At 35.0% G+C, this 26798-nt stretch overlaps 2 protein-coding genes across 4 annotated transcripts in view; both read left to right on the top strand.

The window, feature by feature from the left end:
* Positions 1-3098: 3098 nt before the first annotated feature.
* On the top strand, positions 3099-17119 carry LOC112128233 (glycine receptor subunit alpha-2-like). 3 transcript variants are annotated; one of them, XM_024230149.1, is made up of 9 exons: positions 3099-3124; positions 11799-11979; positions 12564-12778; positions 12843-12925; positions 13013-13192; positions 15807-15962; positions 16030-16195; positions 16372-16522; positions 16882-17119. In XM_024230149.1, the coding sequence occupies exons 2-9, from the start codon at positions 11854-11856 to the stop codon at positions 17110-17112; spliced, it is 1308 nt and encodes a 435-aa protein (XP_024085917.1). In that variant the 5' UTR covers positions 3099-3124; positions 11799-11853; the 3' UTR covers positions 17113-17119. The 3 variants fall into 3 exon arrangements, with proteins under 3 accessions (XP_024085917.1, XP_024085916.1, XP_024085915.1); XM_024230148.1 differs by having other exon boundaries at positions 3123-3212; XM_024230147.1 differs by lacking the exon at positions 3099-3124 and adding an exon at positions 4866-5251.
* Positions 17120-22280: 5161 nt separating this feature from the next.
* Positions 22281-26798, top strand: part of LOC106666600 (N-alpha-acetyltransferase 15, NatA auxiliary subunit-like) — a 212724-nt gene continuing 208206 nt past the window's right edge. The window contains exons 1-2 of the mRNA XM_014393886.2: positions 22281-22463; positions 22652-22736. Of these exons, the coding sequence (XP_014249372.1) occupies positions 22407-22463; positions 22652-22736 (142 nt within the window). The 5' untranslated portion in view covers positions 22281-22406. The remainder of the gene's footprint in view (positions 22464-22651; positions 22737-26798) is intronic.

Here is a 26798-nt window from a genome sequence, read left to right as displayed (position 1 = left end):
TTTATTTATTAATTAAAAAGAATTAACGTATTTACAGTCCTTTAAATTTTGTGAATTTGTCCAAACGGTCATTTTTTCATACATACCATTTTCGTGTTCCGGATTTTTCAATGTTTGATGTTGAAATCAATAAAAATCCAGTTTATTTATTGATTCTTTTTTATTATTTAATGTTATATATAAATGTTATTGTGAAATATATTTAAGTTTAACATATAACGTTAATGTAAGAGCATAATATATGTATATGATCTCAATTTCGGGTTAAGAGGTTTGGTTAAAACGTATTCGAACCGATTTGCAAATATGAAAATTCAATTGACGTATATATATATATGGATACAGGGTGCAAAATGAAACTTTTTTGGCAAAATTGGATCATTTTAAATCATCCACAAACTGCTAAAGTATTTTTAATTTAATCTTATATTTTTAAACTTGTAAAACTTACTGCAGGAACTGCGACGAGCTGCACAGGTTGAAAAGGTGCAGAGGTGGGAATTTCTAACTTAAGTCAGTTCTGAAACGAAACTAAGTCGAAGTGAATTAAGTTGCAAATCTAGTCTTTATCACATTTCCCTATTAAAAAATGAAAGTTTTCAAATGATCTCTTATTTTTTCATAATTGCAATGTTTGCAATCTTAACACAGGTCAGCAAAGTACAAAACGTTGATTACGTTGTTGGTTTTTCCCATTTCTTTGGATTCACCAAGGCTAGTATTCGTCGTATTCAAATACGATTTAACCAAGTTTTGAACATAATAGCATAGTTTAGCATTGATAGGATAAAACGGATAACATATTTGAAAAAATCCAAAAAAAAGGAGGGGTGTAAAATTTTGTAATTTTTTTCTACCTATTTGTTTTTGTTTTGTTTTCTAACGCAATGGTTTATAAGTGTATAAAAGAAAAATGTAGAATTTGTAAAATAAAATTGAATATGTTAGAGAGTTGTAGTTACATAAAACATATCGTTTATACCAGTTTCCTCGTTTGGTAATTGAATCGTTCAAATGTGAAAAACTGCGCACAATTCCTGGTAAAACGATGATTTATTGTTTATGACACGTTAATAAAATTTTGAACGACACCCGCTTTTTTATAACATGGACCATTGACCTCCCACCTCGTGTTAAGATGACAGAGAAAAAATGGAAAAGCAATAAGATATCAAAAATTCCATTTTTTCTATCTCTTATTTCAATACAAAAAGGATGGCACGATTATATAAAATTCTCTAATTTCGTGGTCCGCTTGACCAATTAATATATTACAATTAAGGTTTTAGTTGAGATAAAAAAGTCAATGGCACGAGCGGGATTCGAACCCACGATCTTCGGCTAGATACGCCGCTGCTCTACCACTTGAGCTATCGTGNAATCCAATCCGATTACACGACATTTGAAAAATGGCAAAAAGGAGGGAAAATTCAAAAGGTGGGGTTGAGATGGGAGGTTAGTGTGAGTGGATCGAGGTCACGATAGCTCAAGTGGTAGAGCAGCGGCGTATCTAGCCGAAGATCGTGGGTTCGAATCCCGCTTGTGCCATTGACTTTTTTATCTCAACTAAAAACCTTAATTAATTGTAATTATATAAAATCTCAAATTGAAAAGCATCCACAAAAAAAGAAAAACATAGAATCATAGATATGTAACCTAACCCTAAACCTACCTGGCCTAACCTAACCTTATCCGTCCCTAACCCCACTTTCCATTAACGGAGTTTGTATTATGATAAAAGGAATGAAAATAACTTTTTAAATAGAAAATAAATAAAAAATATCAAAAATTCCATTTTTTTCTCTTATTTCAATGCAAAAAGGCTAGAACCATTATTTAAAAACCTTCAAATTGCAAAGCATCTAAAAAAAACATAGAATCGTAGATAATAACCTAACCCTAGCCCTACCAGACCGAAGCTAAAAGGAAAAAACATAAAAACAAAACATGGATATGTAACCTAGTCTAACATATCCGTAACCGTACCCAACCCTACTCTTCCCTTAGACCTCCAACCCTTTCTACTCGACATAATCCGTCCCCATTCCTACTTTCAATTAACAGGCGTTTTTATTAGGATTATAAGAATGAAAAGGAACTTGAAAAAAATGGAATCATGGATATGTGACTAGACTCAATTATGTTCATAACTCTACCTTACTTGACCTAATTATAACCTCATCTACGCCATATGCACTCCACGGGTAGCACTAAATCGATGAAGAGAAAATGATCACGGAAAAGTCATTTATTCAGCCCAAAATAAATAATAAAATGTTAAAATTTATTAGCTCTTATTTTAGTGTATGCTTTCTAACAGGATTTCAGAAGTATGAAGGAGCTATCACAATAATCAAAATCATGAAAATCGCGAATCAAATTTTGCAGTTTTTTGACTTTTTGTATTTCGAATTAACAAGCGTTCGCATTACAAATTTTCTAAAGAAGCAAACAAAAATGAATGTTTATTATTTTAGACAATTAAATGTAACTTAAGTAAACTAAACTTAACCTTAAAAAGGATTTAACATTTATTTCATCTTTCAAAAATTAAATTATTATAAAATTATATTTTTTTAAATATTATAGTTCATTCACACGATTGTTGCTTCTTTTAATTGCTCTAGATTTGCTCAAGTACAATTTAAAAATTATAAAACTACATGTTTATGTAACGTTTTCTATTAATTCATATGTGAAAAATCAATGAAATTCAATAGCTGAACCATTATTGAAAATTTCAATTTTTCAACGCCATTTTTTTATTTAATAAATTCAATAAATATTTTATACGACTTTCTGTTTTTGTTGACCGAGCAGTTAAGAACAAATCACGGAACAATCAAACATTTTTTAAACAAAACACCAAGTGGGAGCGACGACCAAACGCAATATTTATTTTTATTTTTATATAGAACACCTTCTCAAGTATCTCTATCAAAGTGGGCAATCAATGAAAGAAATTCGATTACAGTTCAACAACACAACAAAACAATTATTCAGTTCCTCTTACGGGGCGAAAAGCCATTAGTCCATATTGATTTAATCTTCTCCGAGCAGTGCGTTCAGAAATTTAGAGACCTCGAACATTCTGGAGCTGATGAATCGCTTGAACAACAGCAAGGTGCAGGTTTCGCAAAATTCTCAAACTCAAAAAACGGTCATCTTGTGGTTCTGTTAGCCTAGGGCGCCCCAGAACCGGGCCTTCTAAGGTAGGACCCAGTTTCTCGAAATCCTCTAACGGCGTCTCGCTTTTTTCGAGTTTCGTAGGGAACTCCGATGGCAAAGCCGCATACCTGACGGAACGTCCATCCTCCATCAGAGCCACACCACGCCCAACATCCTCAGCACTAAGTGGCATTTTTAAGTTAAAAAAACGAAAATATGAAAATTAAACAGTTTAATGCTTCAGAATTCAAATGAGACTGAATAAACATGTTAAATTCCGTAAAAATTAAACTTTGAAAAAATCCTTTATCCTTGTTTTGGATTAAGGATTAAGTGCGTTTACCTCTAATTGATATTCCCAATTTAAAATTAAACATAAAGAAATATTTATTTATAAAAATAATGAGACAAATTAAGGGCAGAAATTTCTTTTATGGAGAAAAAGAAAAAAATCAATAGGGTGGAATTTTTTGCCTGATAGGACGACCATTTCTGAGTTATGCCCGTCGGAAGACGCGTGGGGGGTACGCTTTTTGTAACAATATATATATAATCTATTTCGAACATTAAACCTAAAATAAACTTACCGCTCCTAACCCTAACCCTAGTTGACATAACCCAAACTAACTTTATCCACTTTCAATTAAAGGCGTTTTTTATTCGGATGACAGGGAAGAAAAAGGGCTTTCAAAAAGAAAAAATACAGAAAAACATAAAATCATGGTTATATTACATAATATCATCAATTAGGTTATATAACCTAACCCTAACACGACCGTAACCTTACTCAACCTAACTTTTCCCTGACCCTAACCCTACCTAACCTAACATAGCCTAATTTCAATTAACAAAAGTTTGTTTAGGATGGCAGGAACGGAAAGGTGCTTTAGAAAAATTAACTAGCCCTTTTCTAATCCTATCTAACCTAATTCAGCTCAACCCCTACGCACCAAAGTAGTTTTTAGCTCTTTTAATGCAAGCGCTTATGGATGGAATTTATTGGAGAATTTTCCAGAAATTTCAACAAGTGTTGAAAACTTTTAATAACCCTGACCCTTTAATTAACAACGTGAAATATTCTTGTATAGACAGGGAAGAAATAACCCGCAGTTGAGCCATTTAGCCTAATAAATAATCCACCTATGTCTATAAAATCAATTGTTCGGCCTGAATTTTAAATATATGAAGATATGTAACTTAAAAAAAGTTGAGTTTGTCGGTTTGAGAGTAACTGATAAAAAGAGGATTGTAGTCGATAGGATTGTAGCTGGGCTTTGGGAAGTCTGGAACCAGAGAAGGTGGAGAGATTCTATGTTTTTCAAGTGTTGAAAACTTGAAATAATCCTGCTCTTTAGTTAACTTTCAAGGCGTTAATTTTCACTTAAAAACTTGGGTCAAGGGTTTGTTGTCGATGGCCCTTGTGGGCATCTATACACTCTTGCTGTATGCTTCCGATATTTTCTTATTGTTAACACCCTGAAATAATGTCAGAAACATAGACAATTATGAAGCAACTCGCGACCGTTGACGCCTTTAACTTATGAAATAATCAACCAGTCTCGACAATATCAACGTAGATTAATAGGCGTGAAAGTAAAAGTGAACAAATACACCTTAGAACACATTTCATTTGGCGTAGATATTGTATGTCAACAAAAAAAAACACTGATAAAACTCAGGAGGACAACCTTGTATGTGTTTGCACAACCAATTTGTGACAGTCAACAGCCTTTCATTAAGGTTATATGATTAACAAATGAGCCCTACGTTCTACGCTGAATATTCATTATCAAATTAAAGCAGGGGGCGTGAAGTGGAAATACACGAAACAAACGTCACAATCGTGTTTGAAAATACTTTGTGTTCACTTAAAATTGAAATTTAGTCAATTAGCCTTATAACGGTTTTTTGTGTACGCGCTGGTTTTCTTTGTGGGGGTCGAGTGTCGGAAGAGTTCCATTTTGAAAAAGTGACTTACCTTTATGATTTAATACCCACTTAAACGTACAGCTATAAACGCTATAATGAGTGGAAAGTGGTACTCGATGTTCTTATCAACCATCTTAGTACATCAAGTCAGATTGTGAGTATATTTCCATTTTTAGTCCTCCATCCTGGTAAAACATGATAAACATTTCATCCTTACTAAAATAAAATATTTCACCCCTTTTCCGTCATGACTACGATGGGGTGAAAAAATTGTCAAATTTGATATTTTTAACTTGAAAAAAACCACATGACTATTTAAAGGCCTTGACAAGGAGGAAGAAGGAAAGTAGGAAAAAAGGAAAGAAAATCGTTTTGTCGCAGCATTAAAATTTTATCTTTATTTGGCACGTAAACAAATTCTAAAAAAAGTTTTTTCCACCTGGTGGTTACACAGTTTCTTAATCGGATGAACAAACAAGAGGCGAGATTAAGAAAGGAAGAGATTCATAATCCACCACTAAGAAAATTTCCTGTTTGCGTTTGAATAAACAGATGGCCAAATTGCGTTTTTTTTTTTTTTTTATCTTTCGGCAAACCGATATCTTTGAGGTATCCGAAGTTTATTAGAAATTCGTACCACGAAAAAGAAGTGGAACGTTGAAATTTTCGACGGTTCGGCGGGGTTCATTCCTAAGACCTTTACTTTTAGCCACGGTTTTTAAGTGCTGAAAATGCTACGGATTAGAGTTCACATAATACTTTATATAAAACTTTATTTCGTGATACTCATCGAAAAATATTCTTTCAACCCTTCTTTCCGGGGAATTTAAGGATCCGAGAAAGAATTCCTGCAGTGGCTGTGCATGTATTTCAAGATTATTATCCACATCCTCCTAATGCTACCGAAATTAGGTGTAACCCGAATGAGAAGCGGGGGTGTGTGGGGTGGCCTTTGGGGGTGGCTCGGGTTCTCACCAACAAAATGATATTGACTGAATGCCTGTAAGGCAAACTAAAAAAATAAATAAATAATTTAAAAATAATAATAAAGTATTATACAGGGTGAACCTCAAATGCAACAAAAAAAGTTCGTATGAACCATGGTTCGATTCCCAACCCTTTCGAAGATATTCAACGTTTTATGTTTTTTTCAACTATCTACCACTATTCGTCCTAAATCTACTCGTAGCTCTTGAACTATTCATTTTTAGGGAAATCCAAAAAAACCATTGAAAATATGGTCAAATTTCCTTTAAGAAGGCACCCTTCTAGAACTTTTAATTTAATGTGTAAAGTGGTGACGGCGTGAAAAATGGGGAGTGGAGTTAATCTAGTAATTCAACTTTTTGCCCAGGCCAACATTTATTTTGTAAATTTAACTTAATAAAAATACAACAAAGAAAGTAAAATGAAACAAAATACATAAAAAAGAGTCATTAAACATAGTGGACCACCAAATTACGTTGGTTTTTTTTTGTGATTTTATTGATTTTAAGTTGATTTTTACACTTCTGTATTGTTCTTTTTTTGTCTGTGTTTAGTGTAGATACTTCGTCCAATTTTCCTGCTTTAATTGTTCCCTATGTTTACTGTCTCTTTTTTATGCACTTTCTTTCAAATTTCTTTCTTTTTATCCTTTTTTATTAATTTTATGTTGTAAAATAAATTTTGCCCAGGACAAAAAGTGAAATTACTAGATTAACTCCTCTCTCTTTTTCGCACCACTTTTTTCCCATTTAGCATAAAAAGTCTCCATTTTGGTTCGACGTAAGTAAAAAAATGGTTTACCACTAGAAAGTTATTAAAGGGAGAAGTGAAATTTGCCAAGCTCTAACGTGAATTTTTCCAACGAGGTTGGAAATTTAGTTTTTTCTCATTTTAAATATTAAAATTTAAAAGTTCATCAAGTTAAATTTTTTAAATTAAATTCATCTCCTTTGAATTTTATCCAAATTGAACATTTATACAACCGTTGAAAATTTACACTCCTCTATCTTTAGACAAGGTCAACAAATTTGAATTTCTATGCTATTACAAGTGAGAAAAATAAGGTTTAAAATTGACCAAAACCACTCAAATGTTTTATTGTTTAACACCGGTGCTATTAACATTAATTTTGCCTTCTTTCTGCATGTTTTTCAAGATTGCGGTCAAACATCGTATTCTTTTCTATCTACAATAAGGAAAATAAGTAGGAACGTACTTACGTAAATAAAATCTGATATAGAAAAGTTGTAAAAACCGTAAGGCGCTCTCAGGAATTGGACAAAAAATCATTTTGGAAAAAAACAATTCGGATTTGATATAAGGAGTCTTTAAAATCCTTAAATTAGCATTTTTATAGTATTAAAAAATATACATTTGTAGGGTGGATCGAGGTATTCAATTTTTGCTACTTCCATGTACAGTATTCCATTTTTTAAAATTCACAACTTTTTAAAATTTTACCCAAATTGTCCGTTATCACAGCCTTTTTAAAATTGAATTCCTCTACTTTTGGACAATTTCAACAATTTAGATGTTTTATGCCATTATAAGTGAGAAAAATTAGGTTGAAATCGAGAAAAATTGATCAAACGTTTTATTGTTTATCTCCGGTTGTAATAATATTAATTCTGTCTTTTATGTGCTGGTATTTCAAGATTATTATATATATTGTGTTTGTGCAAAATTAATGCAGGTTTTGAAAATTTGTTTTATTTTCACAGATGCTTGTCAAACCTAGCTAAATCCTCAAATCTAATTTATGGATTATTTAACTGTTACATTTTATACAAAATATTTTAGTTTATATTGAATTTTATAAGAGTGAGGACCTGCAAAATTAAATATGTCCAAACTAGATTTTCGTCAAATTTATTTCTACGAATTTAAACTTGAGCGAAGAGCGGCTCATCAATACAGTTTGGGGTTGGGAAGCATTGGCGAATGCTCGGTGCAGTAATGGTTTCAGAGATTTCGATCTCGAAGCCAGGGAAGGTCGCAGTACGCCTTTCGTTGTGGACGACGACCAACTCAAAACGTTGATTGAAGGCAATTCACCAAAGACAACACGGGAAATTGCGGTAGAGCTTAGTGTTGCTTAGCTGAAAATGGATTCTGTACGATAACGGGAGGTGTACAGGTCTGTGGGTTGACAAGGATGAAGCGCCAAAACACTTCCCAAACCAAATCTGAACCCAAAAAAGGTTATGGTGTTGCACTGCTGGGGTTTTTCACTATAATTTCCTGAATTATGGTGAAACTATCACAGCAGAGAAATATTGTCAAGAAATTGACAAAATATATAGGAAACTTCAACGTCCTTCCATTGTGGACGACGACCAGCTAAAAACGTTGATTGAAGAATGCACGTAAGACACACGGGAAATTGCGGAATAGCTTAGTGTTTACCTCTGAACCGTCGTTCGCCATCTGGAGCAAATTGGTAAAGTAAAGAACTCGACAAGTGGGGACCGCACGAACCAACCGAAGCCCAAAGAAATCGACCCTTTGGCATTTGAACGTCTCTCTGTTGCACCACCGAAATGATCCATTTCCCCAACGAACCATTACTTGCGATGAGAAATGGATTCTGTACAATAACAGAAGGTGAACAGGTCAGTGGTTGGAGAAGGATGAAGCGCCAAAACACTTCCCAAAACCAAATCTGTACCCAAAAAAAGGTTATGGTGGCTCTTTAGTGGTGTACTGCTGGGTTTGTTCATTATAATTTCCTGAATTATGGTGAAACTATCACATCAGATAAATATTGCCAAGAAATTGACAAAATAGACGGGAAACTGCAACGTCTTTGTCCAGCATTGGTAAGCCGTAAGGGGCCGAGCCGGCCGAGTCTTCTTCACGATAATGCGGGCCACATGCCGAAAAGCCAGCCCTGCGGAAACTTAAGGACTTAGGATATGAAACCTCCGCACCCTCCATAATTACCCGACTTCTCGCCAACACTATTTTAGTCATTTTGATCACTTCTTGAGAGACAAACTTTTTAGATAACGCGGTGAAGCCGAAAACGCCTTCCAAGACTTTATTGTAAGTCGAAATAAAGATTTATATATCAGCGGAATAAAAGCGTTAAACGTTGACAAAAATGCATAGATTGTGATGAAAAATATTTCGAATATATTTTCTTTATTTTATCAAAAATAAAAAATAGTTTAGACTGCCTTTTCAAAACCTGCATTGTTTTTTCACCATCCCAATTGCTTTTTTTTAGATAGGATAAGAAAATACTAAGCAGGATTGTATTAAAGAGACTAGGAATATAAAAAGTTACACAAAACAAAAACTCTTTTCAGTAAAATAGACCAAAAAAATTTTGGGGAAAAACCATTTAAGAGTTAAGAATTTTTATAGTAATCAAAAAATTGACGCTGGATCAACTGGTATTCAATTTTTTCTACTTCGATGTCAGGTGTTCAACTTAAAAAATTTACAACTTCTCAGAATTTTATCCAAATTGTCCATCATCACAGCTGGTGGAAATTTGAATTCCTCTGCTTTTGTACAATATCAACAATTTTGAATTTTTATGGGATTATAAGTTAGTAAATTATGGTTAAAATTGAGAACAATTTATTTTTTTATTGTTTATCTCCGGTTTTATCAACCTTCATTATGCATTAGCCTTCATTATGCAGGTAGGATTGTACTAAATGAGACTAGACTTTTAAAAACTTGCAAAACCCAAAAGACGCTTATCAGTAAACTAGGCCTTTTTTTTAAAAAACCGTTCAGGAGTTAAGAATGTTTAGAATAACCAAAAAATGTTTTCAAGTTTTGCTACTTCCATGTCCGGTGTTTCATTTTAAAAAATCACAACTTTTTAGAATTTTATCCAAATTTCAAGATTATTAAATATTAGTCGATTTGCTTTTTACCTATGATAAGAAAATAATTAGCAGGATGCTATTAATGGAGACTTAGACATATTAAATGTTACAAAAACCAAAAGACATTCTCAGTAAAGTAGGCCAAAAATGGTTATTTTTGGGAAAAAAAGCAAGATTTTAAACACTCTTTCAAGCCTTTTAATACGAAATTTCATTACAATAAAAAAAATTAAACATTTTATGCTGGATCAGCCGGTGTCAATTTTTGCTATTTCGATGTTCGGTGTTCAATTAAAAAAAAATTCATAATTCTTCTGGATGTTATCCAAATTGAATGTTTATACAACCGTCGCAAAATGGAATTCCTCTACCTTTAGGCAATGTCAACAATTTTGAATTTTGATATCAGTATAAGAGGAAAAATAACGTTTTTTTTTTTTTTTTTTTCNTGTGTTCAAATTGGGGGTTATCGGGAGAAAAGGGCCAGAGGCGACGGTGGGAATCGAACCCACGACCGCGGCGTGAGAGTCTCTCATGCTAACCACTCAAAAATAACGTTGAAATTGACAAAATATACTCAAATGTTTAATTTTTATTTCCGGTTCTATTAATATTAATCCTTTCTTCTTTGAGCATGTATTTCAAGATTATTTATATTTTTATTACAACCATTGGAAAGTAGAATTCCTCTGCTTTTAGACTATGCCAGCAATGTTTAGATTTTACCTAATTATAAGAGAATCAAATGACGATTAAATCAACAAAACCTCTCAAACAGTTTATTTTTTTTATCTCCCATTATAATTTTTTACTAGTTCTTAACATTTGTAAATTTTCCTGTGAGTAGGTTGGGTGGTCTCAAATGATTTTCGAAAAAATCTCAGACTGTGGAAAGGTGAAAAATTTGAGAAAAATATTTTTTTCTCAACAATTTGTAATAACAGTTTTTTCGAGTGCAGAAAACGAATATCAACTTTGTTTCTTGCTAAAAAAATATATATTTTGGCCTACTTTCCGACAAGGCTCGATCACAATTGTGTCCAGCGGAGGGCCGCTGATCCAACACAGTCAGTTTCTGTGGCTTTACCAACTTTAAACTCTTGCTGAGTTTTTCCTGCACTTTCATCCTAAAATTGTGCCTGGATGGTCATGGACCTGCAGTTTAGTCACTTCCGAACATTTAAGCCTGTCAGAGGTGTTTCACCCTAAATTCATCCGACAAGCCAGAACTCCCCTTGTCATCCTTTTTCAAAAATTTCACTTTCACCATCGTTACAGCGATAGCAAACATTAGAAATCAATGCAGCTTACACTGAACTCGCGTATTTACTCAGTTTTACTGGAAAACATTTAATCATGGATATGTAACCTAACTCTACCTAACCTAACTTAACCTAACCAGCTCAGCCCATGCGCACAACCTTACTCTACCTAACCTAACCTACCTTAACCCATGTGCACAACCTTACCCTATCTAACCTATAGACTCTCGGCTCGTAGACCACGTGGTCGTGGTTCAATTTCCACCATCGTCCCTGGCCCTTTTTTCACGCTACCCCCTCAACCCTATGTTATGAAACAATCACCGGAATAATACTCTGATTAACATGTGGGTTCATAAGGTCATTAATAAGGAAAAAACTAACCAAACTCAGCCCAAATGCACAACCTAATCCTACCTAACCTATGCTACTACTCAATCCATGACAACTCCACGGGAGTTGAGCTAATTTGTTTTAAACATGGCCTTTTCTTTAACATGTAAAAATGATTCTCTCTCTCTCTCTCTCTCTCTCTCTCTCTCTCTCTCTCTCTCTCTCTCTCTCTTTTCTTTCTTCATTTAATCATTTTTCATTCCTACAATTTTAGACAGTCTACACCAGATACATGTGAAAGAATCGATAATCTCAATAATACCGATATAATGAAACATTTAACGGATCCATGCCGATATGACAAATGGATAAGACCATCTGAAAATGGCGAGCCCACAGTAATATCTGCCATGATGTATGTCTACTTTCTAGGGTCCATCGAGGCCCAGAATCTGGTAAGTGAAAATATTTTGTTAAAATGTCGTACTACTATTTTAATTTTATATTTTCCTCTGCCTTCAAAAATAGTGTGCATTCCCAACCCCAAAGAAAGTTTCACATTTTGTCAGTAGCCCTTTTCATATCTATCATATCATATTTATTACCCACAATTTTTTGTCCTAAAACGTTTCCACATATGAGCAGATTAATTTTCAAAGGTATTCAGATGGCTTCTTGCTATCAGACGTGAGTCAGATGTATTTCTTTATTTTTATATAAGTCTAAATTGAACTGAGTGATCAACAGTGTGAACTTTGAATATTGGTATACATGCCCATGGGTTATGAGTATGTTCAAGATTTGATAATTAAGCTGTATCAATTATTTAAATGCAATAATAATCATTTTTATTAGTCTAATGGAATAATTAAATCTCTGGTTTTGAGAAAAAATAACAAAAATTAAATCTCTGGTTTTGAGAAAAAATAACAAAAATTAAATTGAGTCATTTTTTTAAGTATTTGTTGATATAGCCAACTGTACTTTAATAATTTATAAATAAGAGCTACTATTATTCATATAATGATTATTTCATTAGCAATTCACGGCACATTTGTTAGTGAGATACAAATGGCTCGATCATAGACTGAAATTTAATGGATCAATAACTGAGGGGGAAGAAACTTTGAGAAGTAAACTTTGGACACCACATCTGTATTTGGTAAATGAGCACGACAGTCGGATAATGGGTTCTGGAAAAGAAGATGTTCTTATTCAAATTCATCCAGACGGCACTGTTCATTACTCATCAAGGTGAGTTGATCGTACTTGTTAGTGCATTATGTACAGAAATATTACTTATTTGTTTTACTTATAGATTAAAAGTGACATTGTTATGCCTTATGAATCTCCAAAAATTTCCCTTTGACAGCCAACTATGCCCACTTGAATTAGAAAGTTGTATGTATTAAATTATACCCCTACTTTTTATGAGTGTTTTTTGCTTGCAAATATGAGTTTAATAATTTTTTTTTAAAACAATTTAAGGGGGCTATAATACAACCCAACTTCTTCTTGAATGGGAGAATGATTCACCAATATCTGTCAACAAAGAGTTACAATTGACTGAATATACATTGGTAGATACATGGACTAATAAAAGTATGAATATGTATGCAGTGCCGACAGGAAAATTAGGAAATTCAAGCATACACAACAGCAAATTCTGTAAGTAAATCACAGTATTAAGATAATTGAGACAATTCGTGCTTTGCACTTGCACTAACCCTAACCCTAATCCAACCCTAACCTAACTCTACCTAAACTAACCCTTTATAACATAATTTAATAATATTATATGAATAGGCTAGTTGAAATTTCCCAGCTAGAAAAAAAAACCTTTCTTAATCAACTGAAAACTAACAGAATTTAGTGTTTGCATGCCCTGGAACTCTTGCTTTCCTTCCTTTAATCCAATTATCAGTATAAACCATACTTTTAGTTTTTCCACTAAGAGTAGACTCTTGTTATCCATTTTTTTACTCGTCTACTCATCTACAGTTGCTCCCCTCTTTTTTAGGTGCATACCTGTTGATGTATGAACATATATACATATTGTTTTCCTGCAAAAGCTTAAGTATGTTGCCATACATTGTATTTTTCTTATTGAAAAAAACCTGAAATATATGAACGAACATAAGTTCACACATAGTATTGAAGATAGGCACACGATACAAAACGTGTCAAAAAAACAAAATTGGTATGCAGATAGAGAAATAAGCTTCAATACCTGAAATTCAAGGTGTTTCCTATTATCCGCGGTTCTCATTATCCATGGTGATACTTGGTACATTTCCCCCACAGATAATGAGTGTGTTCTATTGCCCTGAAAGTCCTCCTTAATCTACCACCACTACATTCATCCAGAGAGATGTTACACCCACAATTCACAGGTGTATGCATACTCAAATAAAAAGGAGCAATTAAAGCTTAGGGGCTTCAGGCAAACATGGTTCTGGAGACACCTGTTGACACCACAATCCCAAATTCACATTTGATATTAAAAAAAATAATAATTAAAATAGAGGAGACTGGGAGAAAGGGATCCTGATTTATGATGGCTAAATATGGTATTCAGATAGCTCCAAGACAGTAGAAGAATCCAAATCCGTTTGGGATAGCATCATGGTCCTGACAAACCTAGGGGAAAACAACAAAATTATCTTTGTTTGGGAACCAGGACATACACGGTAGAAGGGCAAGAAGGAGGCAAATTAGTCAATGAAAGTTCAGTCAAGACACCTATTGGTCCTTAACCCTTTTTTGAAATACCAAATTTCCAAAAATATAAATCAATCAGACAATAGGTTAAAGATAAGTTCTTATTCAAAGTGAATGTATTCCAGGACAGAGACATTGAACAAGTTTGTTAAAAGATACTTGTATAAACAGCAGAACTCTTAAACCTAGGACGTGTTAGGAGTGGAATGTTAGAAGGATTGATGACTCCAGAGACTTGTGTATAAACTTAAAAGATGTTGTTTTGGCTTTTCTGGGTAGGAATCTCAGCCTGCATAGGCTTTCATACCAATAGACATGTTCTCTATTTCCTCTTCCACCTGGAAAGATCTGCACAAGTTTGTTTCTGATGCTCTGAGTCTATACATATACCTCAGGAGTCTGTAGTGTGCAGTCAGAAGACCTACTATCATTCTAGGCCTAACACCTCCTAGGTTTAGTTGTTCTGCCATTAGTTTCTATGATGGTCCTTTGATGGTCCTTTCCTTTGTCCTGGGATGCCAAGGAAAGTTTGATGAGGTCACCTATCAACCCTGAACATGGGGCATACCAAACTGCAAAAAAATATAGATCTATCAGACATTGGATTAAAACCAAGTCTCTGTTTAATGGGAATGTAGCCCTACCATGAAAAAAGTTAAAGAATCATCAAAGAAACTAGTGGTAAGACTACGAAACCTAGGACTAGGACATGTTAGGAATAGAACGATAGTAGGACTGCTGACTCGGGAAGTATATGTGACTTGGAGCAGCAGAAATAATCCTGTGACAGATATTGCTATAAAAAAGAGACAGCAGAGCATGCCTCTGTTGATGAGAAGGCTTCCTAGGAGAGGAAAAGCCAAGGCTTGAAGGAAACAGACATGAATCCTTAAAAAAGCTTTAGGATCTGGTAAAAAGCTGTAAGCTTAATAAAGCCATAAAGAGTTCTAGAAAACAATGGAGATCACAATGGGCCGATACTAGTCATGGTGCACAGGTAGTAAAGAGACTGACTCCTAACCTAACCTAATCTGTCTACATTTTTGGAAAATTAGTATGCAAAAGATTAAAAATAGGTACACTGACTTTTCTTGACCAGTTTGCCTCCTTGTTGCTCCTCGGCCCAGTATACCCTGGTAATTCTAAGGCCCTAGTGATTTTGTTTTTCACAATGTATGATATGGCCTTGATGCAATCCCAAATGCTAGTGTGAAGGCCTTAGCAGGTTGAGATTCTTTCTTCTGCCTGAAAAAAAAGTCTTGGGTAATTGCACAATAAACAAATAGTGGTCATGGTTGAATAGGCCAAATCTTGATAACCTAAATATAAACTTACTTACTTAAATACACCACTGTAACAGCTCTCTATGGTACCGGGCAGAGAAGCAACGAGAAGACCAATAAATTGTTTAAGGAAAATTCAATAAGAAAACCCTTTTGCAGCATACGAAATTGTTAAAAACATAGATCCATGAGACTTCTTTTAACCTTTAAACTTTTACTTTTTAGTTTTCTCCTTATTTTCACATAAAAATGAATAAAAACTTTTTTCTTAATTTTAGCTGGTAATTACAGTTCTTTGATTGTATATTTTCAACTGGAGAGAGAAGTCGGACACTATATCATGGATTATTACGTACCCAGTATTCTCCTCGTTGTTGTCTCTTGGGTTTCGTTTTGGCTCGATCCAAATGCAGTACCTGGAAGGACCACATTGGGTAAAACAACTTTAATCCAGCTGTATATATTCATCTTATATGTGGGTTTTTTTCCGATTAATTATAGGAACAAGTACAATGTTGACTTTCATCACTTTATCAAGAAATATCGGAAGCTCGTTGCCGAAGGTTTCTTACATAAAAGCTACAGAAGTTTGGTTTATTGTCTGCACACTGTTGATTTTTGGATCTCTGGTTGAATTCGCTTTTGTCAACACTATTTGGCGAAGAAGGTAAAAACTTATTTCCGTTTAACATGATATAAATATTTATTTGTTATATTATGTTTTAACAAACTTATTAAAAAAAAAAACTGTCTGTATTGCAGACAATCTACATTGGTTGAATTAATTTTTAAAAACAATTCAGTTTTACTTAAGTTAATTGTTTTGGTTTTATTTTCGCACAGGAAAAATGTAGAATTGAAGAAGAAAAATAGCAGATATATTTTAAAATCGACATTAACGCCTCAACAAAAACGAAAAGAAATCGCAATCGATAGAAGCCATTCTTGTTCATCCCTCGAAGAGTCGAAGCAAAATTCAGCTAGTCACAGTCAGGTAAAATATGCGCAGTTAACAGTTTAAAACGTATATTTTCTTTTAAAATAAAAGAAATTGTTTTATAAATACTATTTATAAAATTAATAAAATTTAAAATAGATATGCAAGACTATTTGATATCTTTAAAAATAAAATCTCATAGTTTTAGTAAATTATTAATATTAATGTAAAGTTCAAGATTACAAATGGGAAAACTGATTAGATTTACATTACATCAGACAATAAATATTTGCTTTATTTTGCTTAATTTATTTGACCGTTTTGTTATAGGCTACATTGTGATTTTATCTCATTACTATATCACAGTTTACTTAAAGATTTTTTCTTATTTTCATTTTTTATATTTTTTTATGTAGAAAACAAGTCAGTTAACATTATCCGTTGAGTCTATCAGCAGGAATCCATTACCAAACAAAATATTTTTTGAAGACACTGATGAAAAGCCAGCTTCTCAGCATAAAGGACTTTTTACAATGACTCCACAAGAGATAGCACAATGGATCGACAAACGAAGCCGTCTTCTGTTTCCATTGATATTTATAATTTTTAACTGTTTATACTGGACATTCCTGTTAATAAAATTTTGATACAATTGTTTTAGTTTTAGTTACATCTATATTTTTTTATTAATATTATTTCAAACTTTAGCTTCCATCTTGTAGATTTATTTGGCATGTCTAATCAGAATATAAATAACCACAATTTAAACATGATGGAGAAAACTAACAAAAGAAAACCTCTTTGATATGGTAAAGTTTTTGGATAAACACAGTAGTAGAGAAGCAGAAAGTATCACAGTTTATTTAAATTGCTTTGTGTTGTGGTAAAACAAGAGATACACTGCTCCATGAGCTGGATGGTGCTTGTTAATAAATAAGTAATAAATTTTTTTTATGACAGTGAAGTCATATCAGCCCCCAGTTCACTGTGTGACCCAATGGAGTACTTGATATTCCGCCATCGGTCCCAAATAAATAAATATATACAGTACAGCTACACAATGATAATATATATTATACTTACAATATTTACAGATGAGAAAACACCCTTGTTTCTTGTAAAAATCGGAAAAGGGGACCCAACAACCCACTGTCATGCCCGAGGACTAGCTTTATATCAGGTGCCATGCCTACTCGCTCCTTGTAAGGGGTCAAGGTGCAGCACTCCTTGACCAAGTGTAACACACTGAACAACTTTTCTCTACAAGCGGGACACCTGCACACGGTTTCCCCTAAAAGCTGGTGTCTATGATCCCTTCTTTGCATATCAGATCCTTGGCGGCCATCTCTCAGTTTTGCTTTTGACAAGCAAGTGCTTCTCAGATGAACACAGCCAACGTTCTTTTATTGCGTTCTTTACTGCACGTATAGTGTCACAGGGCTGGATCGCGGTGGTTCTATCTGGTAATATTAGTAATATCAAAGAGAAATCTCCAATAGGAATAAAACTAAAATGGAGAGATAATAACAGTACATTGAAAAATCATTGGATACTCATGGCCCCAAGAGATTACATGAACAGGATGTTTGAGTTTAATCAAAATTCAATCAAATCAAAAAGGAATGGGAAAAAGAGAAAAACGCCTCCTTTAAGAATAGCACCATCTACTGGTACAGAGACAGATCTAGAATACAAGAAGGTCAGAGCAGGAGTACTCAGTCGTGGGACCAAATACTCATAACCCATAAATACACTAGTATCTTCCCAGGTAAGGTTCACATAATCAAAGATGTACCCAATTCAATTTGAATAAAGAGTACGAAAACAAAAACATAGCTATCATGTCAAATACCCAAGCAGCCATCAAAGGGCTAAGTTCAAACATGATTAGCTCAAAGATAACGCTGCATTGCAAAACTAAACTAAGCAAATTAGGTATGCAAAACAAAGTCAACCTCTATTAGGTCCCATGTGGAAGTATTGTAGAAGGCAGTGGAAAACCCTTGCAAGAGGCCTGCTATGCCACTGATAGGACCCTTCGGTGGCATAGGAATCCACACTATCAAGGAGCACCTCAGACAGAAGGATAAAAAGAAAATGAGGAATATTGGAACTCACTTATTGGGCACAAACAATCGAGGAACCTCCTAATAAACCTTGGAAGGAAAGAGGTAGCAAAGTGCTTTAAATGAAGAAGGAGAAAACTGTCAATCCTAACAGGACATTGCAAACTAAATGGACATCGTAAGAAAATTGGCATAATCCAACACGGTTATGGGGAGGCGTTTCCTTGAACGCCCACACCAAATCAATTGTCAGTGTTTTGTCTATCAGTGTATTACAGAGTCCTTCCAATCCAAAGCCCTCAGAATCATAGTCAATGCTCCCTACTATGTCTCCAACAACACCCTTCACAATGACCTCAAAATCCCTTTTGTGCAAAAAATAATTTCCAATCATTTTCCTCTTTCCACACTAAACTCTCCTCTCACCCTAATCGAGGTGCCCAATTCTTATCCAATAGAAACTACTCCTATAATCCTACCAGATGACTGAAGAGGAGATGGCCTTGTGACCTACTGAACGAGGATTGGTTCTCGAGTATAGCTGGGAGAACAACATTGTTTCTTAATTTCCCTCATGACACATGATCCATGGCAATTGTAAAAAAAATTAATGTTACATTACATGTTGTAAATAATGTTACAGCTTGCAATAAATAAATAAAAAAATTTAAAAAAAAGTCCTAAAGCATATTTACAATGGTATAAACTGCTCAAAAATCAATAGGGATATTTGTAATTTATTCTTATTTTATTCGTTTTAATTCAATTAACCAATATGTTCTTGTTAGTATGGATAAAACAAAATAGAAAATACAAACCAAAAGCAAAACATTTGTTAATCTACATTTTTAATAACGGATTTACTTAAGAAAGTAAGCATGAAGATTACTCATTTTGTAAATTCTCATCTTTTCTCCATTTTGATCCAGTTGTATTCTCTTCAATCATGGAAAGATATCATCTTGAACCAGAAGTTCACAATATTTTTGTTACAATGAATCATCCAGGTCACCGGCAAGTGGATATCGCAGAAGCAGTTGTTGTTTCTCAGAATGTGGTCTGCCAGCGTTAGCCCGATTCCGAGAGACTGGAAGTGCCAATAGAAGGCCTGGTAGTGACACCCTTTCCTTAGTGCACATCATATTTTAAATGAAGTGCAAGATGTTTTGGCAAGACCTTAATTAAACGATTATGAATCGTTTGTGGGAAGTTGGCCTCACATCGTATGCCTCTTTCAGATGACCTCCAGCAACAGCCTGCCACCAGCAACTCAGGTTTAGTATGGTGCAGCAAGCGCCTAGAAGAGAACACTAATTGGAATGCTGTTATGTTTACTGATGAGTCGTGTTTCTGCCTGTATAGTGATAGCAGGTACCAAAGAGTCCACCAAGAACTGGGTATGCGTACAATGCTCCAGTTCGTTCTGCCTTCAGTGCAGTTTGGAGGATGCTGTATAATGATCTGTGCTAGGATTTAAACTAGAGGACGAACTGAACTCCATTTTGTTGAAGGCAATCTCACTGCAATCCGTTACATCCCAGAAATTATCGAAGAATATATCCCTCAAACCAGGGATCTCATTGGCAGGGACTTTCGATTTCTGGATGACAATTCCAGACCTCATAGAGGCATAGTCGTTCATCAGTGTTTAGAAAACCTGGGAATTTCCAATCTGCCCCTTCCCCATTTGCTCCAGACCACATTCCCATTGAGCACATGTATGACGCATTGCAGACAAGGCTTTTCGACCACCATCCACAGCCAATTGACCTGCAACAACTGGGTGCAGCGTTCCAGCATCTATGGGGTGAAATTCCTTATGAAATTAGTGACAACCTTATTAACAGTATATCTAACAGGCACACAGAGGTTTTAGCTAAAAGAGGACATTATACATGGTAATAATTGTTTAAAAAAATTATTGTGTCCAATAAACAAAATTGTGGAATTAAATCCTTTTATTTTGTTATTTTTCAACTCCCTTAATTAGGAATAGGGATAGGGATAAAAGAGGCGGCCACAGGGCCTACTGCAACTCGACCTGAATAGATCTATTGTGCTCTCCTGTTATTTATAACTCACCGGGCAGCTTCAGGTTATTAATCAGCTTTCACAGCTTTGCCATTTCTAAGTTTTTCGAAAGATTCCTCCTACCAAGGCTCATATTACACTTGGAAGAAGTAGTCACACATAGCCAATTCAGGTTTAGATCCCTGCACCCCTGTCCACACCAACGCCACAGAGTTAATAGACATGTACAAGGGCAAGAAAGTCTGAATAGGGCTTTCATAGACACTGAAAAGGCATTCGAACAAGTGTGGCACCCAGTCCTATTAATGAAAATGAACCCTCAACTTGATGACTCTATGAACCGCATCTTACAATCGTACCTTGCAAAGCGAAGATATTCAGTGCGCTATGGTGAAGTCTTCGGAATTGAATCGGTATGCCTCAAGGAAGTGTACTGGGGCCTTTTCTCTGCCTTCTATTTTCAAGAGATTTCCCGACAAATATGCTTTTAAAAACAGCACACTTTGCTGACTATGTCACCATATTGGCAATAATACCAGTGAAAAAGTCCAGGAATTTGTGATCAGCTTCAACAATTGATAGTAGAGTGGACCCAACAAAGTCACATGTTGTCCAATCCACTTACCGTTTTCTGCAGGGAGAACCCGTAACATCTACAATATCGGTGCGATATTTAAGGCTACACCTGTAGGATATCGGGATAAAAGAGGCAGCCACAAGGCCTTCTGCACTTTGACCTGAATAGATCAGATTGTGATCCCCTTTCATTTATAACCCCCTGGCCAGCTTCAGGGGTTATAATACGCTTCAGGTTATTAACCAACCTCCACAGCTTTGCCAGTAAGTCCTGGTGGTTTTTTTTTGTCCTAGTTGTAAAAACCTGCACCTACATAGACTTTCACAGAAACATAGAATGTTTTCTGTGATCTCCTCCTCTTCCTGGCAGTATGTGCACAGTTGTTCTTCTGTCTGTCCTCCTATCCGGTGCATGTGCCTTCTTAATTGGGAGTGCCCTGTCAGGAGTCGAACCAGGATTCTGATCCGGTTGCGGTTACCTTCCAGTAATTCATTTGTAAATTTTGCAGATGGTCCTTCTAAGAATCTCTTCGTGTGCCTATACCTGTGGTATTGTTCCACCAGGTTTTGGACTCATTAAGGATCCATTTTAAATGTATCCTCTTTTGTGGCAGGCTGCTAAGCCACAGTAGAGTTCAGTCCATGTTGGCCCCCATTTTGGCCAATTTTGGCTTATGNTTACTAATCATGACTAACGGTCTGAGTGATCAATCATTAATCATTAGACATGACTAATTTTTGCCCAACACTGGTGTAGACGATATTGAAAGGTTGTGCAATACATTGCATGATTGACGAAAAGTTGAAAATATATTGTACAACCTGGAAAATATTGCACCGTCTGTTGGCATTATTGCGCAATATCAGTCAGTTTGTGAAGTATCAACAAGTGCTCAACTTGTGTCAGTTTGTACAACATTATTCAACGTTAAGAAGCAACCGTCAAATTATTGTGCAATCTGTATTGTACAATAATATTGACCGTCTATGGGCCGCTTACGGTGAAAGTTTAAATTCGAAATTTGGTTGCGTGTCAATTGGAAATGGCGCGTTCGATCGACGTCAATACTCGATTCTTGAAATAAACCCAAGGAGTTGAGTGTATCGATGTCGAACATTGTTTTAGGTTTCGGAGCCTCGCTTAAACCTTAAAACATGTGATCTTATTTCACGGTTGCAGTTACTATAAAGAACACGAGGTTGTTTTGGTGTTTATCCGTTGTTTTCGTGTTTATTTTTGTTTTAAATATTTCTCCAACAGTCGAAAAATGCCTTCGACTAACCCTTTACCTCCGAAAGAGAACTCACTGTTTAAAAGAATTTTGGTAAATGTTGTCCGTTCATTTTCTGTCCATTCATAATCAATAGACAAAAATTTTGTCCTTTTTTTTTTCTTCCATTTACAAGCCGGCGGATTGACATTTGATATCAAATAATGCTATTTGTCAATGTCATTTTTTTTTTTTTTACTTAGTCCGCTGTTTTAATTTCGTGACATTTTTTTGTTTTTTAGAAATGCTACGAGCACAAGCAGTATAAAAACGGCCTCAAATTCGCCAAACAAATACTTGCGAATTCAAAATTCGCCGAACATGGAGGTTTGTGATTATTTTTACTTGTAATATTAATAAAGGCTAAGATCTACGATTCAGAATTTTGTTAGCTTAAGGTCAGGCGCCCATGAGCAACTTCCTGTCGTGCAAGTAAAATTAGTAAAGAAACTCTACTGATTACTGATTAGTCGATCCTATCACTTCTAACAGCCCAACAAAAATGCTTTTGTGATTTTTTTACATTAAATTACTGGTAGGCCTCGAGAATCGACCAACCCTGGTTTTGCCAGTCCGGGGTCCAACCTCAGTCATCCATCCAGCAAGGTTGGTCTGCAAGGGCTATCAACAGCTTGGTCGTTTCAGCCCCCAATGCAATCAGTCTCCCAGAATAGTGCATTAAACTCAGCCAGAAAATAATGCAGCTTTATGGTTATAAGATAAAATAATTTAAATCAGTGGTTCCCAAACTTTTTTGACCCATGGACCCCTTTTTAAGGTCAAAAATTGCCCACGGACCCCCCANACAAATTAAAAAAAAAAGTTTTGTTAAAGAAGTATTTTTGAAATTATAAATAAATATAAATTATAATATGAATTACTTTTGTTTAAAATAAAATATAAAAAATTAACGACTTGGATGAACCGGATGAGATGTTATTAGTGTCTAATTTCTAATTAGTTTCTTTCTTTTGTGATGAGCTTCATAACGGCACTGAATCCACGATCTGCCAAATAGAAAGACGGGAAAGTAGTCAACTTCTGTACAATAACCCATAGTGCAGGATATAAAATTGGGATCTGTTTTTGTAACCAGAATTTGTGATATCCTTGTTCAAACATTGGTTTAAGTTCCTAATTTGTGGATATTTCAATAAGCTGCTCCTGTATTAGTATGGATTCATCTGTGTTTGGGATCTGAGTTTGTCCACGCTCAAAAGGGTTCAACACCCAGTCAGGAATATCCAAGTGAAGAATGTCTTCAAATCTTTGGTTCAGGTCTGTATGAAGAGGCGTTAAGTGTTGACAGTAAGCAAGCAAATCTTCATCTCTAATTTGCTATGTCGAAAGATTTGGAAACTGAGAGCATTCTCCTCTTCCCAAGTTTTGTTTGTAAAGAAAAATTTTTGCAACAAACGCAGAGATTAAGCTTTTAGTTTTGATTGAATTTAATTGGTCACCTTGTAGTTTCAAATTAGTTTCGTTAAATTTGGCAAATAAATCAGACATAGGCTATGTCATTTTTTGAGTTAATTAAATTGTGTCGCAAATCATTGTCCTTGGTTTCCAGGAATTCCAGCACTGAATCAAAGAGCGCATATAATCGATTTAAACATGCACTTTTAGATAACCAATGTACTTCTGTTTTATATTATTATTTTTATTATTTTATATTAAACCTTGCACGGACCCCCTGACGTTGTTCAGAAACCCCCAAATCAATTTTAATTTTCCACAGACCCCCCTGAATGATACTGGGGACCACTGGGACCACTTTGGGAACCACTGATTTAAATGAATGATTTTACACATTTTTATTAATTAAAATACCCTCCATCACTCTTAATGCACTTCTTCCAATGTGATAGCAATTTCTCTATACCTACCTCTGAATAGAATTTTGAGTCTTCATTATTAACAAATTCTATAAACCCATTTTCTAACGACTTTTAGTCAATAAATTTCTGAGGTTGTAAAATGTCCAGGTGTCTAAAGAAATGGTAGTCGGTAGGCGAGAGGTCTTTAGAATAGGTAGGATGAGTCAGAACCTTATAACCATGATCCAACAGTTTTCATGTGGTCCAATGTGAGACAAGGGGCCAAGCGTTGTCATGTAATATAATCGGCCTTTGCTGATTGACCAAAGATGGCTTCAGTAATGCCAGTTTCTTGTGCGTAGCTTCAATTTGAGAGCAATTCATTTCCATATTGATCGTTTCGACACGATTCAAGAAGCTGTAATAATAATAATAATAAGCCCAAATGAAGCCCACCAAAAAGTCATCACCTTTTTTTTATGAGTTGGAAGCTTTGGAAAATGTGATGATGCTTCTCCTTTGTCGAGCCACTGTCCAGAATGTCTGTAGAAAATCCACTTTTCATCACATACAATTCTATCCAGAAGGTGGTAAGTAATGGTCGATTTGCTAACCGAAAGATTCTCTGCAAGTTCTCAAACAGTTGTTCTGGGATTTTCTTTGATAAAAGCTCGCAGAACGTCACCATCTAAGGAAGAAGTCCTTGCACGACCTTCTTTGTCTTCCAGGCTAAAGTCTTCTTGAAATTTTTTAAACCATCTCTGAACGATATTCTCACTCCACGCCATTGCCCGAGACTTCTTGAATGTGTCTGGCCGTTGGGCACCATTCCGACTGAGTTTAAACTCGTAAAACAAAATTTTGCAAAACTCATTGACACCTTAGTAAAGACTGAATTATTCCAAAGTAATGAACTGCTACTGAGGTAAACATTTTTGTTTGGAAGAGGATTAAAAAGTGTTGACATTAGTACAAAAGAATAATTAATCAAATGTAAACAATTTATTATATAGAGACATTACAATCCAATAGAATCATACCTGTGAATTGTTCAAAGTCCCACTACTGCTGTTCAATTGTTAGAGGCTTCTAAATGAAGCTACAGTTTGCTTATAATTAGAATAAAATGGGAAATGAGAAGTTCGTGGTATGGGTAATCGCAGCCCAGTAGCTCAAGTGATTAGAATATCGAAGTACAGTTCCAAAGATCATGGGTTCGAATCCCACCTGTGGCACTAATTTTTCATTATGAAAAACCGTGTATAGTAAATTACCAGTCAACTAACCCAGGTTTTGGCAGCCTTTGGGTCCAACCTTGGTCTTATCTGTCCAGCTAAGGTTGGGCTCCGGGTGCTGTCAACATCTAGGTCATTGACAGGTCATCCAAAGCAATCAATCTCCGTCAATCTCAATTCGCACTCTTATTAACTCTTAAATACATTCTTTCTTATATGCATGCTCTTCACTCAGGATGGTGGAGTTTTTGATATTCTTCCATTACCATTTATACCTAATTGTATAATTAACCTAAGTGAAGGTCAATAGGTACTCAATATTCCTCCATTAGCCCTCTCACACTACACATTAAACCTAATAAATTTCAGTCTCAATACATAATAAAAACACAAAACTAGGCGAAAATGGGATTCAGGGGGCTTATTTTTTGGCCAACATATCTGCCCTCTCATTGCCTCTATTCCCAAATGCCCAGGGACTCAAGCCAGCATCAGGTCATTGGTGATGTACATACGAACATGAGAGAGAGTTGAGCCTATCACTTCTCGCAGCTCATTGGCAATGCTTTTGTAATTTGTAATAAATTACCAGTAGGCCTTGAGAATCACCCAGCCTAGGTATTGGCAGTCCTGGGTTCAACCTTGGTCCTCTGCGTCTGTGCATGCATGTACGTACATGAGAACAAATTGAGTCTACCATTTTTTAATTTACAATAAATTACTAGCACGCCACGAGAATCACCCACCCCCAGGTGTTGGCACTCCATGGTCTGTGCGCACGTTTCCATATAAATGTGTGTACTTCATGGGAATGACAAACTTGTGTGTGCCTGCCCTATCATTAGCCAATAAAGAAAAAATATAAATTTTCATCTCTACTAACCCTCAGGTTTTCTAATATCAGTCACTTTAACAACTAATTTACAAATAGTTAATACAGATTTTTATTATCCAGAGACAGATGTGTTTCATAAATACTGTGGCCACTTTTATGACTTTCTATGAGAAATAATTTTCTGACATGTGAAAGGCCAGAGAGTATTACTTGAATTTTGCCTTTTGTCATTAAATTTCTACCAGGATTAGAAAATAAAATTATTTGTAAATTATGTAAGAAAAATAAAACAAATAGTGCCAGTAAATCAGATGAAAAAAAATTCTTTTCAATTAATTAAGGTTTGGTTGAGATAAAAAGGCAGTGTCACAAGCGCGATCCCACAACCAAAACCTTAATTAATTGAAAAGAATTTATTTGGTCAAGCAGACCACAAAACCTAATAAAATTAAAACAAACAGTTCAAAAAATTAACCTGATAGGGATAGTTTTGTGTCCCATA

The sequence above is a fragment of the Cimex lectularius genome, unplaced genomic scaffold, assembly GCF_000648675.2.
Source record: "Cimex lectularius strain Harlan isolate CLEC.00 unplaced genomic scaffold, Clec_2.1 scaffold56, whole genome shotgun sequence".
In the NCBI taxonomy this organism is placed as follows: Eukaryota; Metazoa; Arthropoda; class Insecta; order Hemiptera; family Cimicidae; genus Cimex; species Cimex lectularius.
Note: the sequence above shows the minus strand (reverse complement) of the source record. Positions and strands in the feature narration are given on the sequence as shown.

Excerpts from the sequence above, each read along its gene's own strand:
- LOC112128233 (XM_024230147.1), top strand. The coding sequence starts at position 5,193 with ATGAGTGGAAAGTGGTACTCGATGTTCTTATCAACCATCTTAGTACAT. Across the intron at positions 13,193-15,806 it reads CATACACAACAGCAAATTCT|CTGGTAATTACAGTTCTTTG; the intron begins GTAAGTAAATCA and ends TCTTAATTTTAG. Across the intron at positions 15,963-16,029 it reads ACCTGGAAGGACCACATTGG|GAACAAGTACAATGTTGACT; the intron begins GTAAAACAACTT and ends GATTAATTATAG.